Genomic DNA, 19,013 nt, shown 5'->3' on the forward strand with positions numbered 1-19,013 from the left:
ATACAGGTAAGACTAGATTAACATTTCTATTACCTGTATGCCCATTGATATCATGTACACCCACCTTTAAGGGTCTTAGTTGTGGTACTCACTACTTTACTTACTTATGTGTTCTCTCGAAGTCCTGTTCGGCAAAGGAATGCCTGTGACTCTTAATCTAAACATACACAGTCAAGACTTCATTTTGCAAAGCAAGAGATACACATTGAATAACTAACATGGAGATCAGATAGGTAAATAAATCCTGCTCACAATATATACAAGCGCTTCAGATCCTGGTCCTGTGATCACGGCAGCCCCATCTGTACCGGCGCTGGTGATCCTGGTCCTGTGATCACGGCAGCCCCATCTGTACCGGCGCTGCAGATCCTGATGCTGTGATCACGGCAGCCCCATCTGTACCGGCGCTGGTGATCCTGGTCCTGTGATCACGGCAGCCCCATCTGTACCGGCGCTGGTGATCCTGTGATCACAGCAGCCCCATCTGTACCGGCGCTGCAGATCCTGGTCCTGTGATCACGGCAGCCCCATCTGTACCGGCGCTGGTGATCCTGGTCCTGTGATCACGGCAGCCCCATCTGTACCGGCGCTGGTGATCCTGTGATCACAGCAGCCCCATCTGTACCGGCGCTGCAGATCCTGGTCCTGTGATCACGGCAGCCCCATCTGTACCGGCGCTGGTGATCCTGGTCCTGTGATCACGGCAGCCCCATCTGTACCGGCGCTGGTGATCCTGGTCCTGTGATCACGGCAGCCCCATCTGTACCGGCGCTGCAGATCCTGGTCCTGTGATCACGGCAGCCCCATCTGTACCGGCGCTGCAGATCCTGGTCCTGTGATCACGGCAGCCCCATCTGTACCGGCGCTGCAGATCCTGGTCCTGTGATCACGGCAGCCCCATCTGTACCGGCGCTGCAGATCCTGGTCCTGTGATCACGGCAGCCCCATCTGTACCGGCGCTGCAGATCCTGAGATCACGGCAGCCCCATCTGTACCGGCGCTGCAGATCCTGAGATCACGGCAGCCCCATCTGTACCGGCGCTGCAGATCCTGAGATCACGGCAGCCCCATCTGTACCGGCGCTGCAGATCCTGAGATCACGGCAGCCCCATCTGTACCGGCGCTGCAGATCCTGTAATCACGGCAGCCCCATCTGTACCGGCGCTGCAGATCCTGGTCCTGTGATCACGGCAGCCCCATCTGTACCGGCGCTGCAGATCCTGGTGCTGTGATCACGGCAGCCCCATCTGTACCGGCGCTGCAGATCCTGTGATCACGGCAGCCCCATCTGTACCGGCGCTGCAGATCCTGGTCCTGTGATCACGGCAGCCCCATCTGTACCGGCGCTGCAGATCCTGGTCCTGTGATCACGGCAGCCCCATCTGTACCGGCGCTGCAGATCCTGGTCCTGTGATCACGGCAGCCCCATCTGTACCGGCGCTGCAGATCCTGGTCCTGTGATCACGGCAGCCCCATCTGTACCGGCGCTGCAGATCCTGGTCCTGTGATCACGGCAGCCCCATCTGTACCGGCGCTGCAGATCCTGGTCCTGTGATCACGGCAGCCCCATCTGTACCGGCGCTGCAGATCCTGGTCCTGTGATCACGGCAGCCCCATCTGTACCGGCGCTGCAGATCCTGGTCCTGTGATCACGGCAGCCCCATCTGTACCGGCGCTGCAGATCCTGGTCCTGTAATCACGGCAGCCCCATCTGTACCGGCACTGCAGATCCTGGTCCTGTAATCACGGCAGCCCCATCTGTACCGGCGCTGCAGATCCTGGTCCTGTAACCACGGCAGCCCCATCTGTACCGGCGCTGCAGATCCTGGTCCTGTAATCACGGCAGCCCCATCTGTACCGGCGCTGCAGATCCTGGTCCTGTAATCACGGCAGCCCCATCTGTACCGGCGCTGCAGATCCTGAGATCACGGCAGCCCCATCTGTACCGGCGCTGCAGATCCTGAGATCACGGCAGCCCCATCTGTACCGGCGCTGCAGATCCTGTGATCACGGCAGCCCCATCTGTACCGGCGCTTCAGATCCTGGTCCTGTGATCACGGCAGCCCCATCTGTACCGGTGCTGCAGATCCTGATCCTGTGATCACGGCAGCCACATCTGTACCGGTGCTGCAGATCCTGTGATCACGGCAGCCCCATCTGTATCGGTGCTGCAGATCCTGATCCTGTGATCACGGCAGCCACATCTGTACCGGTGCTGCAGATCCTGTGATCACGGTAGCCCCATCTGTATCGGTGCTGCAGATCCTGATCCTGTGATCACGGCAGCCACATCTGTACTGGCGATGCAGATCCTGGTCCTGTGATCACAGCAGCCCCATCTGTACTGATGCTGCAGATCCTGGTCCTGTGATCACTGCAGCCCCATCTGTACCGCTGCTGCAGATCCTGTAATCACGGCAGCCCCATCTGTACTGCTGCTGCAGATCCTGTGATCACGGCAGCCCCATCTGTACCGGCGCTGCAGATCCTGAGATCACGGCAGCCCCATCTGTACCGCTGCTGCAGATCCTGTGATCACGGCAGCCCCATCTGTACCGGCGCTGCAGATCCTGGTCCTGTGATCACGGCAGCCCCATCTGTACCGGCGCTGCAGATCCTGGTCCTGTGATCACGGCAGCCCCATCTGTACCGGCGCTGCAGATCCTGGTCCTGTGATCACGGCAGCCCCATCTGTACCGGCGCTGCAGATCCTGGTCCTGTGATCACGGCAGCCCCATCTGTACCGGCGCTGCAGATCCTGGTCCTGTGATCACGGCAGCCCCATCTGTACCGGCGCTGCAGATCCTGGTCCTGTGATCACGGCAGCCCCATCTGTACCGGCGCTGCAGATCCTGGTCCTGTGATCACGGCAGCCCCATCTGTACCGGCGCTGCAGATCCTGGTCCTGTGATCACGGCAGCCCCATCTGTACCGGCGCTGCAGATCCTGGTCCTGTGATCACGGCAGCCCCATCTGTACCGGCGCTGCAGATCCTGGTCCTGTGATCACGGCAGCCCCATCTGTACCGGCGCTGCAGATCCTGGTCCTGTGATCACGGCAGCCCCATCTGTACCGGCGCTGCAGATCCTGGTCCTGTGATCACGGCAGCCTCATCTGTACCGGCGCTGCAGATCCTGGTCCTGTGATCACGGCAGCCCCATCTGTACCGGCGCTGCAGATCCTGGTCCTGTGATCACGGCAGCCCCATCTGTACTGGCGCTGGAGATCCTGGTCCTGTGATCACTGCAGCCTCATCTGTACCGCTGCTGCAGATCCTGAAATCACGGCAGCCCCATCTATACCGCTGCTGCAGATCCTGTGATCACGGCAGCTCCATCTGTACCGGCGCTGCAGATCCTGGTCCTGTGATCACGGCAGCCCCATCTGTACTGGCGCTGAAGCCTAGCGACATGACACCTGCCCACACTAGTTAGCGTTGCTATTTTTTTTTTTTTACCCGTCGCCCTTTTTCTGGGATGATTATTTCTACCTCAAGTATCAGCCATCCGTTTACGGGCCAATTACAAAGAGAGGGCGGAGAAGTGACGGTTCGGAATATCCGCTCTTCCACACTGCGCCGGCAGTGACCTGCACTCGGCGAGGATCGGCACTAGACAGCGCTCTGCACTTCCACATTACTACTCCTATGCCGGCCGGTCGTAAGAGTCCCAAGATGGCTACCGCGGCACTTCCGGTCCGTCACTTCCGGCGTGTAGTATCATTAGGACACGGCCGGAAGTGGTGAAGCAGTTGTAGCTTTCTGAGCTGTTAGTTTGGCTGGTGTCTGAAGCTGAGCACGGTGTGAAGATGGGGAAGAGACAGCACCAGAAGGATAAGATGTGAGTGCAGTGATCCCGCCAGTGTGATGTGTGGTCCCTGTCTGTCTGGGCAGCAGACAGCCCTGTTATTGGCAGTGTGTTTGGATCTGACCCAGCATCCCACAGCAGTGTGAACAGGACCTCTATGCACTGTATGTATCAGGGCCTGTGCACATTGCGCCTCCAGGAGCTATTATGGCGGCCATACACATGAATGACTTGTTCCCTCCTTGTGGATAAGGCAGCTATCGCTGCTGGGAAGGCTGGCAACATGATTTTGGAGTGTGGGGGAATTTTTGGCTGTTCCTCCAGAAGAACATAGTGAGGTCTGACACTGATGTTCGAGGAGAGGCCGTAGCTCCCAATCTCTCCTCTGGTTCATCCCAAACATGTTTGATGGGGCTGAGGTCCGAGCTCTGTGCGGCCACTCCTGTTAGTCCTCACCATACCTTTATGGCCGATGCTTTCTCTGCTGGAACACAGAAGACCCTTCCCCAAAATGTCCTCACAAATGTCTTGTTGATGACCCCTGCGGCCAATCAGCCCTGGCTTCACTCTCCACACTTATAGATCAAAACATCTGGAGGAAATGAGAACAGCAGCAGCTCTGACCTCCTCTGGACTGATGTATGTGAGTTGTCTGAAGGCGGGAAGAGTGAAGCCAGCACTGATGGGCTGCAGGGATCACATGACTTACAAATTTGCACTAAATAAAAAGTTCCATAGCTCTGGGACCATACAATGGATTTACGAAAAATATAATGAGGAGCAGCAGGAATAAAATAAGAACAAAAAATGGTGACTTTTAACCTCCTGACGGGTCCTCTTTAATTGTGAGCATCATACAATGGGCCTGATGCATTAAGACCAGCATCGTTCACAGTGGTTTTGATGAGGGGGCATGCCAGAGTCCGAAGCTAACTGATAAGAAGATGCCAGATATCAAATAATTTAACCTCGGCTCCGAATTGTGGCTACGTTTTGCTACCTTATACACCAGAATTGTGGTGCTGAAGCTTTGAACCATCGGGTCCAATATGTTAGAAAAATCTCCGGTACAGTGCTAGTCTATAACCAGCTTTAGACAGCTGCCAGTGTTCTTAAAGGAAACCTGTCAGGTCTGATAAAGCAATTAACTAGCAGATATGGGGTTAATCTGCAGGTTAATAGCGTTACGAAGGTTCCTGGCACCCCGGTCAAAATTAACTGGGAGTCGCCGGCTTTCAGTCGTACAGGCTAGCCTGGAGCAATTATAGTAACCACTCACAGCACTGAGAGTGGCAGCTCTAAGCACACTTGGCACAGACTAAGGCTACGTTCACATTTGCGTTGTGCGCCGCAGCGCACAACGCAAACAAAAACGCACGCTAAAACGCTGCGTTTTGCGCCGCATGCGTCCTTTTTGGCCGAAAGTTGGACGCAAAAAAAATGCAACTTGATGTGTTTCTTGCGTCCAACGCTTGCGGCCATGCGGCGCAAAACGCAGCACAACGCATGTCCATGCGCCCCCATGTTAAATATAGGGGCGCATGACGCATGCGGCGACGCTGCGGCGCTGACCGCAAATGTGAACGTAGCCTAACAGCTGGCTCAGCAGTGCATCAGTACAGACCTGGCTGTCAGTCAGTGTCTAGGTGTGCTTATAGCCACCACTCTCAGCTCTGTGAGTCATAGATACATGACTGAAAGCCGGCGGCTTGTGGGAGAAATATAGTTAATTTTTAGTAATGAGTGAACGTGCTCAGACAAGGTGTTATCTGAGCATGCTCGGGTGTTTCGCACACAGGCGCTTCTACGGGTCCTGTGCGCGAAACGGCCGTCGTCAGTCTTGTCTCCACACGCTCCCTCTCTTAATATTATGCCCTAACCTGCACCGCACCGTGTCTGGAACTTCGTTATTTATGGAATAAAGGACTTTCACATTTGAAGATTTTGGGTGAGTGCTACCTTCTTTATTCTTTGACTTTCTTCTGGACATGTTGCCTCTGAAAATACAGCACCTCCCTACCTTCACAGTAAGCGCATCCCGCCCTGCCTAGAGGACTGATGTCCGCAGCTGTGTAAATGTAAATTGGTTCTATAGCGCTTTCAGTGCCGGTCACGCTTTTCTCTTATTTTTTATCCTCTGATTTTTTTTTATTTTTTTTTACGGTACGGTATTGCTATGATTTTGGACAGATCTGATCGGCTGTTTGCTCTGTTATGGATTATTTTTTCTTTAATAGGTACATCACATGTGCAGAGTACACAAACTTTTATGGAGGAAAAAAAGCAGGTATGATCTCTCTGGGGCAATGAAAGCAGCTTTCTCTCAACAGGTGTAAAATTAATATTTATAGGGCTTTATTCATTATTGCATTTGCACCTGTGTTATCTACTTTTTGGTGTGTTTTTTTTAGTCTGTTTTTGATTTGCACCAAATTCTTCTTTTAATTTTTGTTGTTTTTTTTTTTTTAGTCTATTTTATGTGTTTGCCCATTGGTTTTTTATATGTTTGTCATTGTGGTAAATCAATTGCCAACGTTGTTTTTTGTAAATGTACTCCTGTCACCCCTAGAATGCACACTTGTAAATTTTAGGACATTTTGCTCTTAAGAGGCACAAAAAAAAGCGAAAGACAAAAATAATTTGCTTTTGTGCAAAATTCACAAAGCGCGTGCAACATTTAGAGAGATTGGCACACAAAGAACTTCACCAAAAAAATTCTAAGGATGAATTGGTCCTATAGTCTCCACACTTGGCCGTGGTGACGAAAGTCTAATTTGTGCATTTGACTGCTTAAGATGGTAATAGCAATGAGATACAGATAAATGTTACAGATTTTCTTTTTCATTGCACAGATATTCCCAAGTCGAACTTCAGACGCTTACCATTTGATCACTGCAGGTTTGTTATTTCTGACTTCTGGTTAAACAGCCTTTGGAATCATTTAGTTATATTGCGCCAAGTCTTAAACATTCCTCCACCCATTTGCTTCCACAGCTCCTATGCAAACTATGGCGCTGGTTTACGAAAATTGTTTTATTTTACACCTAGAAAGTATTAAAATGCGACACATTTATCAAAAAGACTTGTGCTGGATGATAAGTTAGTTGCATCTGTAGGTAGTCTAGTCTACTTTCACACCACCTCTTCGAGGCTTATTTTGGTCAACTATTTTATATCCGGGATCCCGTGCACCACTCCTTCAGGCTGGGGCACTCTTGGGACAACCTCCATTGAATTGCCAAATATTCCAGTAAAATATCCAAGGCATCTTCCTCAATAAAACAGGATTTTTGCTTGCTTACCGTAAAATCTGTTTCTCGGAGCCTTCATTGGGGGACACAGGAACCATGGGTGTATGCTGCTGCCACTAGGACGCTGACACTATGCAAATAAAAAAGTTAGCTCCTCCTCCGCAATCTACACCCCACCGACAGGAAGTAGGATATTCAGTTAGTGAGAAAGCAGTAGGAGAAGCAACATGTAAAAGAGAAAGAAAACTCATACATTAACAATATAACACATTAGACGGAGCTGTTCAATTTGGGAGGGTGCTGTGTCCCCCAATGAAGGCTCCGAGAAACAGATTTTTCCCTTCCCCCATGACGGCACACCTGAGAGAGGGGATCCGCCCAGTCAGGACAGGAAACCCTACTGAAAATAAAAGGGCGGTACCTCTCCCTCGCTTCAGTTGGGTTTCCTGTCCTGACAGGGACCCTTGTACTGAACACGGCGGTTCAACTTACCCAGGTCCCGTCCCGGCGTGGAAGAACAGGCAGCGCCTGTGCGTCGGAGGTTCGGGTCCTGGAGGCGCCGTCCGCAGGTCCCCCCGGGTCACTGCGTCCGTGCGGGCGTTGCGCAGCATGGTTGGAGGACCGGGTTCCTTCCATGGCTGCCACGCCGCCCTCCCCTCTCTGCCGGCGTCCAGGCGCGGCGGCCGCTTCCGGGTCGCTCTTCTGACGTCACACGCCAGGCACGCTGGGAATGGGCGTGCCCGTGTGGCGTCGGAGGCAGGCGCCGGATCCAAGATGGCGGCGCCCATGAAGAAAACGCCGGCCGGTGAATGAAGACTCCGGCGGCATGGCAGAGAGGGGGAGGGGCCATTACTGGGCACCGGAGAGGCGGGGAGTGCAGTGGTCCCCCCATAAAAGGGTGGTAGACCACAGAAGACGCGCTCATGTCCAAAAACTTCACCATGGAAGTAGGACAACAAGAGCAGCTGCAGCAGCCGCTTTCACAACAGCAACAGCAGCAGGAGCTCTCACCAGATGCCTTGCCGAGCCACCAGCATACCAGGAGCAGCCGCTCAAGTGGTAGAAACAGTGGTCGTTCCGTCCGGCAAGATTCGTCGGCGTCCAGGAGGGACGCTTCACGTGCATCTGTCCAGCCTCCAAAATCGGTACCCTTGATTGTCGGCGGTGGTGAGTGATCTACGTGAATGTATCCCTTATGGTAACAGGGTCCATTTTTCTGTTTTGATCACTAGGGGTCCAGGAAAGCTACCGGTAAAACAAAGAACCGAGAGTGTGCCCTTTGTAAAAACCCGCTTGCAGTGCAGTATCAGAAGGATCTCTGTGCTGACTGCATTAATAAGACTATTCAAGAAGAAACCCCTAATTTCGCCACTAGCCTTAAAGCCATAATACAGGCTGAAATTAAAGACTCCTTGAAATTGGCCCTTAGCGAGCCAAGAGGGAGAAGCCGTAAGGCATCTACAGAGTCGGATACCTCTCAGAGACAGGGGAGTCATAAAACATCCCGATCTCCCTCTACTTCTCCAGCCTCGGTCCACTCTTCAGATTCCTCCTCGGACAGTGATTCAGGGGGTCGTCCATGCTTTCCCACTGAGGACGTGGACAAATTAGTCAAAGCAGTTAGGTCTGCAATGGGCCTTAAAGAAGAGAAGACACCTAGGTCACTAGAGGATGTCATGTTTGGTGGCTTAGAAGAGAGGAGGAAACGCACGTTTCCAGTTAATGCAAAAATAAAAGCATTAATCGAGAAAGAGTGGAAAAGACCTGAAAAAATGGGTTCTTTGCCCTCTTCATCCAAAAGGAGATATCCCTTTGAGAATAAAGACTCTGAACCCTGGGAAAAGATCCCAAAAATTGACGGAGCGGTAGCCAAATGCTTAAAAAAATCATCCCTCCCATTAGAAGACTCGGGTGTTCTTAAAGACCCGCTTGACAAAAAAGCAGATGGGTTTCTCAGACATATCTGGGAAGCCTCAGCGGGGGGCCTGAAGCCAGCAATCGCTGGAACATGTACGGCCCGCGCTCTGATGGTCTGGCTACAGCAGATAGAGGATCAGCTAAGGGACAAGGTACCCAGAACCGACATCCTTGCCAATATATCCTTAGTGCAAGGAGCAGCAGCCTTTTTAGCAGACTCTTCTGCAGATTCCGCAAGACTAACGGCCAGAGCAGCGAGCTTGTCTAATGCGGCAAGAAGAGCCCTCTGGCTCAAAGGTTGTCCGGGGGATTTACCATCTAAACACAAGCTGTGCTCCATCCCATGTGATGGTCAACTTCTCTTTGGGAAGAAGCTTGAAGAAATCCTGGAACATGCAGGAGATAAAAAGAAAGGCTTTCCCAATATCCCTAAAGAGTCCAAAAAACCCTTTTTTCGGAGGAGAAGATTTAATAGAGGTCGCCCCCCAGGGGAGAGGAAAAACTGGGACTTTAGGGATAAAAGAGGCTCAGGCTATATGTTTAAAGGGCCCTCTACTTCAGCCAAAAAATCCCCCCAATGACATTACGCCAGAAGTGGGAGGAAGACTCTCCCTCTTCTTTCCGGCCTGGGTAAACATCTCCCCCAGTACCTGGGTCATAAATATCATCAGAGACGGCCTCAAAATAAAATTCACCTGTCCACCCAGACGAAACTTTATCATAACTCCCCGAAGAAAGTCTCTGCAGGAACAATCTGCCCTAGAAACCGAAGTCTTGGGACTCATCCAAAAAAGGGTTCTTCAGGAGGTTCCTGCTCGGGAGGAGAGAGAGGGATTTTACTCCCCCCTCTTCTTGATCCAAAAACCGGATGGTTCTTGGAGAACTATTATAAATTTGAGAAAACTCAACCAATCCATAGAGAACTACTCTTTCAAGATGGAGTCTATAAATACGACCATAAAACTCCTTTTCCAACACTGCTTCATGGCAGTAATCGACTTGAAAGACGCGTATTATCATATACCAATACATCCGGAATATCAGAAATATTTGAGAGTAGCTCTCTATGTCCAGAACCAGATAAAACATTATCAATACACAGCCCTTCCGTTCGGTCTGTCTACAGCTCCCAGGGTTTTCACCAAGGTGATGGTGGAGGTTATGTCATACCTCCGGTCCCGGGATGTAGTCATTGTCCCATATCTGGACGATTTCCTGGTAATAGGAAGATCAGAGTCCCACTGCACTCATCAAGTATCAGTGGTAACATCAACTCTAAGGGAGCTGGGTTGGATAATAAATATCCCCAAGTCCAGACTGCTGCCAGTAAAATTACAATCTTTCCTGGGGTTAATACTGGACTCCGAACGTCAGCTCTGCCTTCTTCCAGAAAACAAGGTAGACAAAATAATAAATCTGACCAGTACAGCAATACGCCAGCCGACAATGACTCTGAGAAAGGCAATGTCCCTTCTAGGCTCGTTAACATCGTGTATTCCGGCAGTAGAATGGGCACAATTCCACCTAAGACAACTACAGTGGGAAGTTCTCTCAGCTCAAAGACTACTAAAAGGGCATTTAGAAGGAAATCTATGTCTCTCCCTGGGCGTAAGGGATTCCCTAGTTTGGTGGACTGTGAGAAACCACCTGACAATGGGGGTCCGGTGGCAAAATCCGGTCATAGACATTATCACGACCGACGCAAGTTGTACAGGTTGGGGGGGCTCACCTGAGGTCTCACTCTGTACAAGGGACCTGGTCCATACGAGAAAAGAACTATGGATCAAACGAAAAAGAGCTGTGGGCAGTGGAGAAATCCCTAAGACATTTTCTTCCTTTACTCCGGGGTCGCCATACTCGAATCCTGACGGACAATCGAGCAGTGGTGGCGTATGTCAATCATCAGGGGGGAACGAGGTCCAAAGGCCTCATGCAGGCATCAAACATACTCTTTCAACTAGCAGAACAACACCTGTCATCTCTGTCGGCATTGCACATCAAAGGCACAGAAAACACTCAAGCGGACTTCCTGAGTCGCAGAGGCTTAAAGCAGGGGGAATGGTCATTAAACCCCCAGATATTTCAACAAATAGTCCAAGCCTGGGGCACACCAGAGATAGACTTGTTCGCCAACTCCCACAACAGAAAAGTCAGGAGGTTCTGCTCCTTGAATCCGAGAGAACATCCCTTCGCAGTAGATGCCCTACTGATACCTTGGAAGTTTTCTCTGGCCTACGCATTCCCCCCGATAGTGATGATTCCAGCTGTGATCCGGAAGATCAGAGAGGATCAGGCGAATATCATCTTCATAGCTCCTTTTTGGCCAAGGAGACCTTGGTTCTCCCTTCTAAGGCAGATGTCGGTAACAGACCCATGGATCCTGCCAGAGGTTCCGGACCTGCTAACCCAGGGCCCAGTGACCCACTCTCAGGTGAAGGGCTTCCATCTCGCAGCCTGGAATTTGAGAGGGCGTTACTAAGTCGCCAAGGATTCTCTCCAGGGTTAATCTCCACCCTGTTGAAAAGCAGAAAACCCATAACCTCCAGGATCTATGGTAGGACATGGAAAAAATTCCTCGACTTCCTGGGTGAACCATTGGGGGAGGTGGCTCCTATAGGTCCTATCTTAGAGTTTCTGCAAGCAGGGTTACATCTTGGGTTGGCAACCAGCACCCTTAAAGTTCAGGTTTCTGCCCTGGGGGCCCTATATAATTGTAATCTTGCCTCAAATAGATGGGTCTCACGATTCATAAAATCTTGCAGTAGATCTCGGCCGGTCATTATCCCAAAAATCCCTCCTTGGGATCTAAATTTGGTCTTAGAAGCCCTGACTAAACAGCCCTTTGAGCCTTTGCAGGAGTTATCACCTAAGTTACTTACCCTTAAAACAGTTTTACTAGTAGCCTTAACATCGGCACGTAGGGTAAGTGATTTACAGGCCCTGTCAATATGCCCTCCTTATACTCAGGTTTTTGATGACAGAATTGTTCTAAGACCAGACCCGGCTTATCTCCCCAAGGTGGTTCAAAAGTTCCATAGAAGTCAAGAGATTACTTTACCATCATTCTGTAGTAATCCTAAAAATCCAGGGGAACAAAAGTTCCACATGTTAGATGTGAGAAGATCTATGTTACATTACATGTCTATGACTAGTCAGTGGAGGAAAGACCAAACCCTATTCGTAGCCTTTCAGGGTAGCAAAAGAGGGTGCGGGGTAGCTAAAAGTACTATTGCTAGATGGATCAGGGAGGCCATTAGTTTATCCTACTCTGCAAGTGGCACTCCGGTTCCTGACGGCATCAAGGCTCACTCCACCAGAGCTGTGGCTACCTCCTGGGCAGAGAAAGCTGAGGTATCAATTGACCAAATTTGCAAGGCCGCTACCTGGTCCTCACCCTCAACTTTTTTCAAACACTACCGGCTAGACCTTTCCTCCTCTGCTGACCTAACCTTTGGTAGAAGGGTGCTCCAAGCGGTGGTCCCTCCCTAAAGGTTTCATTCTACAAAATTCTCTCAGGTGTGCCGTCATGGGGGAAGGGAAAACACCAAGGTTACTTACGGGTAGCCGGTTTTTCCGGAGCCCATGACGGCACCCGTATATTCCCCCCCTTTTATCACCCTTCGGTGTGCACTATTGTTTTGGGTGTGTTTAGTTAATATAATGTGGTGATGGATTTGCCATGTGTACTAACCAGGGGGGCCTCTCATGCTCTGAAAACCAACTGAAGCGAGGGAGAGGTACCGCCCTTTTATTTTCAGTAGGGTTTCCTGTCCTGACTGGGCGGATCCCCTCTCTCAGGTGTGCCGTCATGGGCTCCGGAAAAACCGGCTACCCGTAAGTAACCTTGGTGTTTACGGTAAGAAACCAAAAATCCTGTTTTCTCTATCGCTTCATTGGGGGACACAGGAAACCATGGGATGTCTCGGCAGTCCCTGGGGCGGGAACAGCAGTCAACTCTAATCAGATCGGAGAAACTCACCACCGTCGCCTGCAAGGTCTTTCTACCTAAGTCGGCACACTCCGAAGCCGGGCATGGACTCTGCAAATTTTTTTTTTAATCTTTTATGAACATGTGGCGGACCGATCATCATTTTGTAGAAGTGCACTTCAGTGCTCAGCTCTGACCTGGTAAACCTAAAAATTGCTGACCAGATTTAGCGAGAATTCGGAGACCGGAGGGCCTCTCTACTCTGAGCCCGTATACTGAAAAGGATGGATAGACGCACGTCACCCTGGCCAGATAGCCTGATGAGAACGCTATGAAAGATTAGTCCGAGCCAGACGAAAGGAAGGGGGGGGGGCAAGGTAAGGGAAGAGCACTGAACCTGTGATCCACAGAATGTGCAAAACTGCTGCTACAGACTCTACGAGACTCTGGGAGTGGTTGAGAGCACGAAGGGAAAGCTATAAAATGAAAAAGGACCCGCCCCTCGCAAAACAGGAATCTCTGAGGTCCTGAAGAAAAGAGGACCTGGATAAAGACTTCCATAGGACAAAGGAAAACACATGTGGTTCCCAGGAAGCAATTACTGAACGAAGAGATTTCATCCTGAAAGACAAGGATGGACTCCTCCGTCAGATCCCTTCGAGTCACGCTGAGGAAAAAAAATACCAGGAAAACGACGAGGGTTAGTCTGAGGAAGAAGAGAGCTTGTCCCTCTGGTGACCTCCTTAATAATTTGGTTCAACTTGGAGCCAAACGGACGGGAACCCTGGAAAGACAAGTTGGTGAGGAACTTCTATGAGGATAAGTTCGCCTGCCAAGCCTTAAGTGAAATGGTCCTTCGGATGGCCACGATATTGCTGGATGTCCAAGTAGCACCTGCAGCGGCATCCGAGGAGGCAGATACCATGTACTTCCCTGCAAGAGTAAATTGGTCCACGAGGACAGCCATTTCCTCCGATCGGACTCCAGAAAGAAAGCCCAGATGGAGCTGTTTAGCCCATGCGTCTATAAACTTTGCTGCCCAGGTGGAGACAAAGGCAGGGCACAATGTAACGGTGGACACTTCAAGGTTGACCTTGCTAAGGACTAGTATTCCGCTGTTGGTATCCTTGAGGGATGCTCTCTCTGGGAGAGGAGGACTGTATTGGTGGAAAATCTGGAAACCGGAGGGTCCATAGACAGAGAAGTGGTCCAGTTCGCAGTGAGCTCAGGAAAGAGGGAATATAGGAAACCGAGACGCTTCCCTCTTTGGAAACGGCTGGACTAAGGATTCCGAGAAAATGACAAGGAAAGACTTGAGAGTAGGGTACTGTGAACCTGCTAGAGAGGAAAACGCTGAAGACGTATTGAAGGGGACCTCGGATGGAACCCTGGATCTCAACCCAGCGATGTAGGCCCTGTTACATCAACAAAACGGCTCAGAAAAGGAGAACCGTTTGAAGAGACAACCTCTTGCCCGTCTAGGCATATAGAACGTAAACTACCGGACGACTCCGCAGACTCAGATCAATCAGGAAGCTAAACTTAAGAATGCAGGGATTAAGATGGTTATAAGGGACTATGGAAAAAGTTGACTAGATGGGCATTATGAGGCACAATAGAATATGAGCAGTCGAAGGAGGAGAGTCCATGGAAAACCTGGAAAGTTGGCCCTAGGAAAGAGTACATAGGCCCCCGAAGAAAACTTGACTGACAAAAGGAAGATCATTCTTTCCCTATGACGACATGGGAGAACCTATCCATCCCGGACCCTCTGGAACGGGGAGAGGACTGTAGTGTGTGGATCTACTTACCTAAGTTTAAGACCCCACACAAACGAGGATAACAGTGAAAAAGATAACATGTTCCTTCAGCAGGATTTGTATCACAAAGCTCTTCATTGGATTCAGGCTTGGAGCAGCCTTCTACACTGGACGATGCTTGCGCAGAGTAATATCCAATTCCTGTCCAAGGAGGGAGAATTCATTCCTGCACAGTCGGCAATAAAATCCCGGAGCTGCTCGAGGCTTTATCCAGTGTCTGTAAGAAAGAGGCAAGTACTGACAAATGAATAGGGAGCTCTGGTATTGAGGTAGCTCAAACACCCCTAGGGTAGTGCAGTGAACAATCATGAGAGTCAAGATATTATATGGGCTCTGACTCCTTAAGAGACAGCCAGAACGTGTAAACTATAAATCATTTATGATAGGAGTAACGCACTGGATAGAGCAGATAGCCTGAGGACAGCACTGTAACTGATCTACTGGATATTTAGTGGTAGGCCCGAATAACCAGATGGTGTGGAAAGGCCCCTGGGGAGCAACACGCAATTAAGGCCCAGTGCGTGGCTGAAGAAACAACTGCGACCATCCGGTACCTGACACCAGCGTGTCCGACCTACCTGAAAGTGGACTGGCCACTTATGCTGCCGCTGAGATCCACCCTGTGGTACTGAAATCCACCCTGTGGTACGTGGTAGAATTTCTGTTTAGCTGTTAATAGACTAGAGATGTTATTGGCCATGAAACACGCGGCAGAAGGTGCGCCTCTGACTCACCTGAAAGCGGACTGTAACCGCTGCGGCAGCCAACCACAAGTGATGAATACCGTGCACCTCTCTCTGCGTGGTGACTAGAGGGGAGCCTAGGCAGATGCTACAAAAGACCCTGAGGTACGTGATAGAGGACGTTTAAGACTCACCTGACTCTGGGGCAGAAGAGCAGGACCAATGCAGCAATCGACCTCGGGCATGTCTAAATCACTGGAAAGATGGTAGGCATTGAATAAATGAGTCTGAAAGATGACTCATCTAAACCTGGATAGCGGATAGAGTACTGCTGCAATCGAACGCGAGGAGCGTGAAGTGGAGTGCGTCTGACTTGCCTAAATACAGTACAGAACGCCAGTACCACTGCAGCGGTCAATCCAAGACACGTCTGATTTGGTGAGAATACGACAGTTTCAAAATACTGTACTGTACCTGGAAGGTGGTGCGTGTGAAGCCTGGATGGCGGATAGAGTGCTGCTATGATCGGCTCTCCGTATCCTGCAACTGAATCGGCATGGAGAGAACCCTGGAGAAGGGTATCGGAGAGAGCCGATTCTGTGTTGCGGTCTAGGTCTGGGTACCTGACGGCATTAGGCAGAATAACAATCTCATGCGTAGTAAGCCGCACCACGAAGCCTGTCCTAATCTGTCTTCTCTCCTGAGGGAAGAACAGTAGGCGTGGAATCAGAGGGAGACTAAACTCTACTCTGTTGTGCACTTGGGTTCAGACCCTTGGGCCTGCGATTTGTGTTCAACTTCTTTGTCCACTGAGCCACAGCAGGCCATGCTGGAGAATACAGACTTTACCCAGCTGGATGTTGGTCCCTACACCACAGTAGTGAAGAGGAAGGAGCAGCTCCACTCTGTAATATGCCAGAGCTCTAGAGTCATTGCGTTTAGAGTAATGGCTGAACCTTGCTCTGCTGAAACCAAGGCACAGAAATGTAATGGGGGGAAAAACACAACAGCAGTGTGATGTAGTGGAAAACGTGCAAGTCAAACATTCTTCAGCAAACAGCGTACGGCAGGATTTATAATGCCCATCTCCCTGTGGAGGGCGCAGAGGGGGCAGTGATACAGATGATGGCAGCGTGGGGTGCACCGCCATACCCAATGCTGCTGACTGCACGACTCGAGCACTTAATGCACCAGTGACTGCACTGCGCTAGAGCATTTATTGCACCAGTGATTGCACAGCTGAAGAACACATAATACACCGGTGACTGCATTTTTCTGCTCTAGAGCATTTATTACTCTAGTCACTGCACTGCTGAAGAGCATTTATTACCCCAGTCACTGCACTGCCCTAGAGCAGATATTATGCCAGCACCGTTGGGTTGATGGCTTTTCTCACCCTTGAGCCTGCAGAAAGTGCTGTCCCTCGGCTTTATTTCACTGTGCCTGGCTTGTGCACTAGCAGGTGCCAGAAGGTTAGAAAGAAGATACTGAGTTAATTCTGCAGCGCAGCTACTCACAGTAGTTGTCTTGTTTTCAGCTTCCGGGCTGTAGGACAGCTGGAAGAGGAAGGTCCCACAGGAAAGGCACTATTCGGTCCCAGGAGGCGGAAAATGACGGCCGTGAAAGGATGTCCTGGCTCCGGAGGGTAAAACAGGGTCGCACGCTGAAAACCCCCCACTCTGTACAACGAGACTGACTGGCATGGAAGAGGGGCAGAGCCAAGCGCCGGGTTCAGGAGGCTAAAGATGGCGCCGGCTCCGAGGCAGAGAGATGAAGCCGAGGGGGGCAGGGCTATAACAGGCCGGGTGTGCCAAGCTACACAGGCCAAGAGTAAGTGAGCAACGGGCGGGAAAAAAGCCCACCTGAAGAGCAGGACGAAGGGGGCGGAGCCAGCGCTGCAGCTAGGCCTGAGTGAAGCCGGGACCTAGATTACTGCTGGTGAACACTGCAGCATGGGGGAGCGGCGTGGAGGATGTAAAAACGCCGCAAAAGAATGCCTGGAGCGCCCAGTACCCACAAAATTTAAGGGGGGAAAGGTCCCTAATGCCCAACTCTGCAGCTAGGCCCGGGAGAAGCCGGGACCTAGATTACTTCTGATGACCGCCGGAGCATAGGGGAGTGGCGTGGTCACTATTAAAATAAAGGAAAAATTGGTCTTTCTTCTTTGATCTTATCTTCTTTCTTTCTTTACCACACCTGGGGGGAGAGAGAGAAAGAAAGTACCTCCCCATCCAAGAAAGGTCGGACGTCCGATAATACAGCATTGTGGGACATCTGCGTCTCCTCAAACCGACAGGCTCTGGTGGGTGACGGGGGCAGGACCGACAATCCGATCACCTCAACACACTTCTGTGTTAGGGGCTGGGGTCCTGCCGACTAGACGTATGAGGATACAGGGTGGCAGTACACGTAGTCTCATTGTGGGAGTACAGTAGTGACCGTTCACACTGTATCCCTCCGTGGTACCTGAAAAGGAAAGACGCACGGAGTTAGATATGGGTCTAGTGAAAGACCCGTGTCCACCTCCTACTGACACTAAGCTAAACTGAACATCCTACTTCCTGTCGGTGGGGTGTACACTGCGGAGGAGGAGCTAACTTTGTTATTTACATAGTGTCAGCCTCCTAGTGGCAGCAGCATACACCTATGGTTTCCTGTGTCCCCCAATGAAGCGATAGATGAACTTCTTTATTAATCACAACACATACTTTTCGGCTATAAACTGCCTTTTTCAAGCCATGTCAAAACGAGTAAGACATGCAGTGCTCATTATTGTGGGGTATCAATGGGCCTCAATCCTCCCATCAATCCCACCTCTGTCATCATAGAAACACTAGAGGTAAGACAAAAACCATTATCAAAAGTTACAATCATGTAAAATCAGAGATGATCATATTATCAAGAGGACAACATAATTATCGCTATAATTGTCCAGTACACCACCGATGATCCAGGAAAAGGTTCTTTATTAATATCGTTTCACTCATCTGCCATAGCAATTAGAACTAGTCATACAACTAGTCATACACCATTGTTGGTAGCAAATCCCTAAATATCACAGTTATAAAGCTGTCCAGATGAATGGGGCGACAAGTAATAGACCTCATTCTGATGGAAAACACGTGGAGGGGGTGGCCGTTCACTGGGGTGTAGCATCAGGACACAGATCAGGAGTGATATGTCTGTGGCCCACGATGGTGTAATCGCTGTGATGGTCATATACCATTCACATAACCAGCATCCTCACAGCGTAAAAGCATGTTATGAAGGCATCGGCAAGAAGTACAAAAGGCTGCTGCCACCTTATGGCAAGGTCATCAGTGTGCGGGTTACGGGGCCAGATTTCTCATTTTGGGGGGTGAACGGCTTTGTTTGACAATTCTCCCCAAAAAGTGCCACCTTAGACATTTATGGATTATCCTCAGCATGTCATAAGTGTCTAAAAGATGATGGCAATAGAGTTGGGGTTCTATCTTCAAAATGGTGTCCCACTTACCTATGTACGGCCTGCCATCTGTGATGGGAGTGCTTCTTTAACTCCTTCACAACTTATGATGTGTATATGTGCGTCATGTCATTTCTCCCCCTTTGATGCGGGCTCTGGCACT

General features: G+C 50.5%; 1 protein-coding gene across 1 annotated transcript in view; it reads left to right on the plus strand.

The window, feature by feature from the left end:
• The first annotated feature begins 3,512 nt into the window (after nt 1-3,512).
• The window catches only part of PPIL2 (peptidylprolyl isomerase like 2), a 78,999-nt gene continuing 63,498 nt past the window's right edge, over nt 3,513-19,013 (plus strand). The window contains exons 1-3 of the mRNA XM_077293417.1: nt 3,513-3,839; nt 6,044-6,093; nt 6,659-6,704. Of these exons, the coding sequence (XP_077149532.1) occupies nt 3,808-3,839; nt 6,044-6,093; nt 6,659-6,704 (128 nt within the window). The 5' untranslated portion in view covers nt 3,513-3,807. The remainder of the gene's footprint in view (nt 3,840-6,043; nt 6,094-6,658; nt 6,705-19,013) is intronic.

This window comes from Ranitomeya variabilis, chromosome 1 (genome assembly GCF_051348905.1).
Source record: "Ranitomeya variabilis isolate aRanVar5 chromosome 1, aRanVar5.hap1, whole genome shotgun sequence".
Classification (NCBI taxonomy): Eukaryota; Metazoa; Chordata; class Amphibia; order Anura; family Dendrobatidae; genus Ranitomeya; species Ranitomeya variabilis.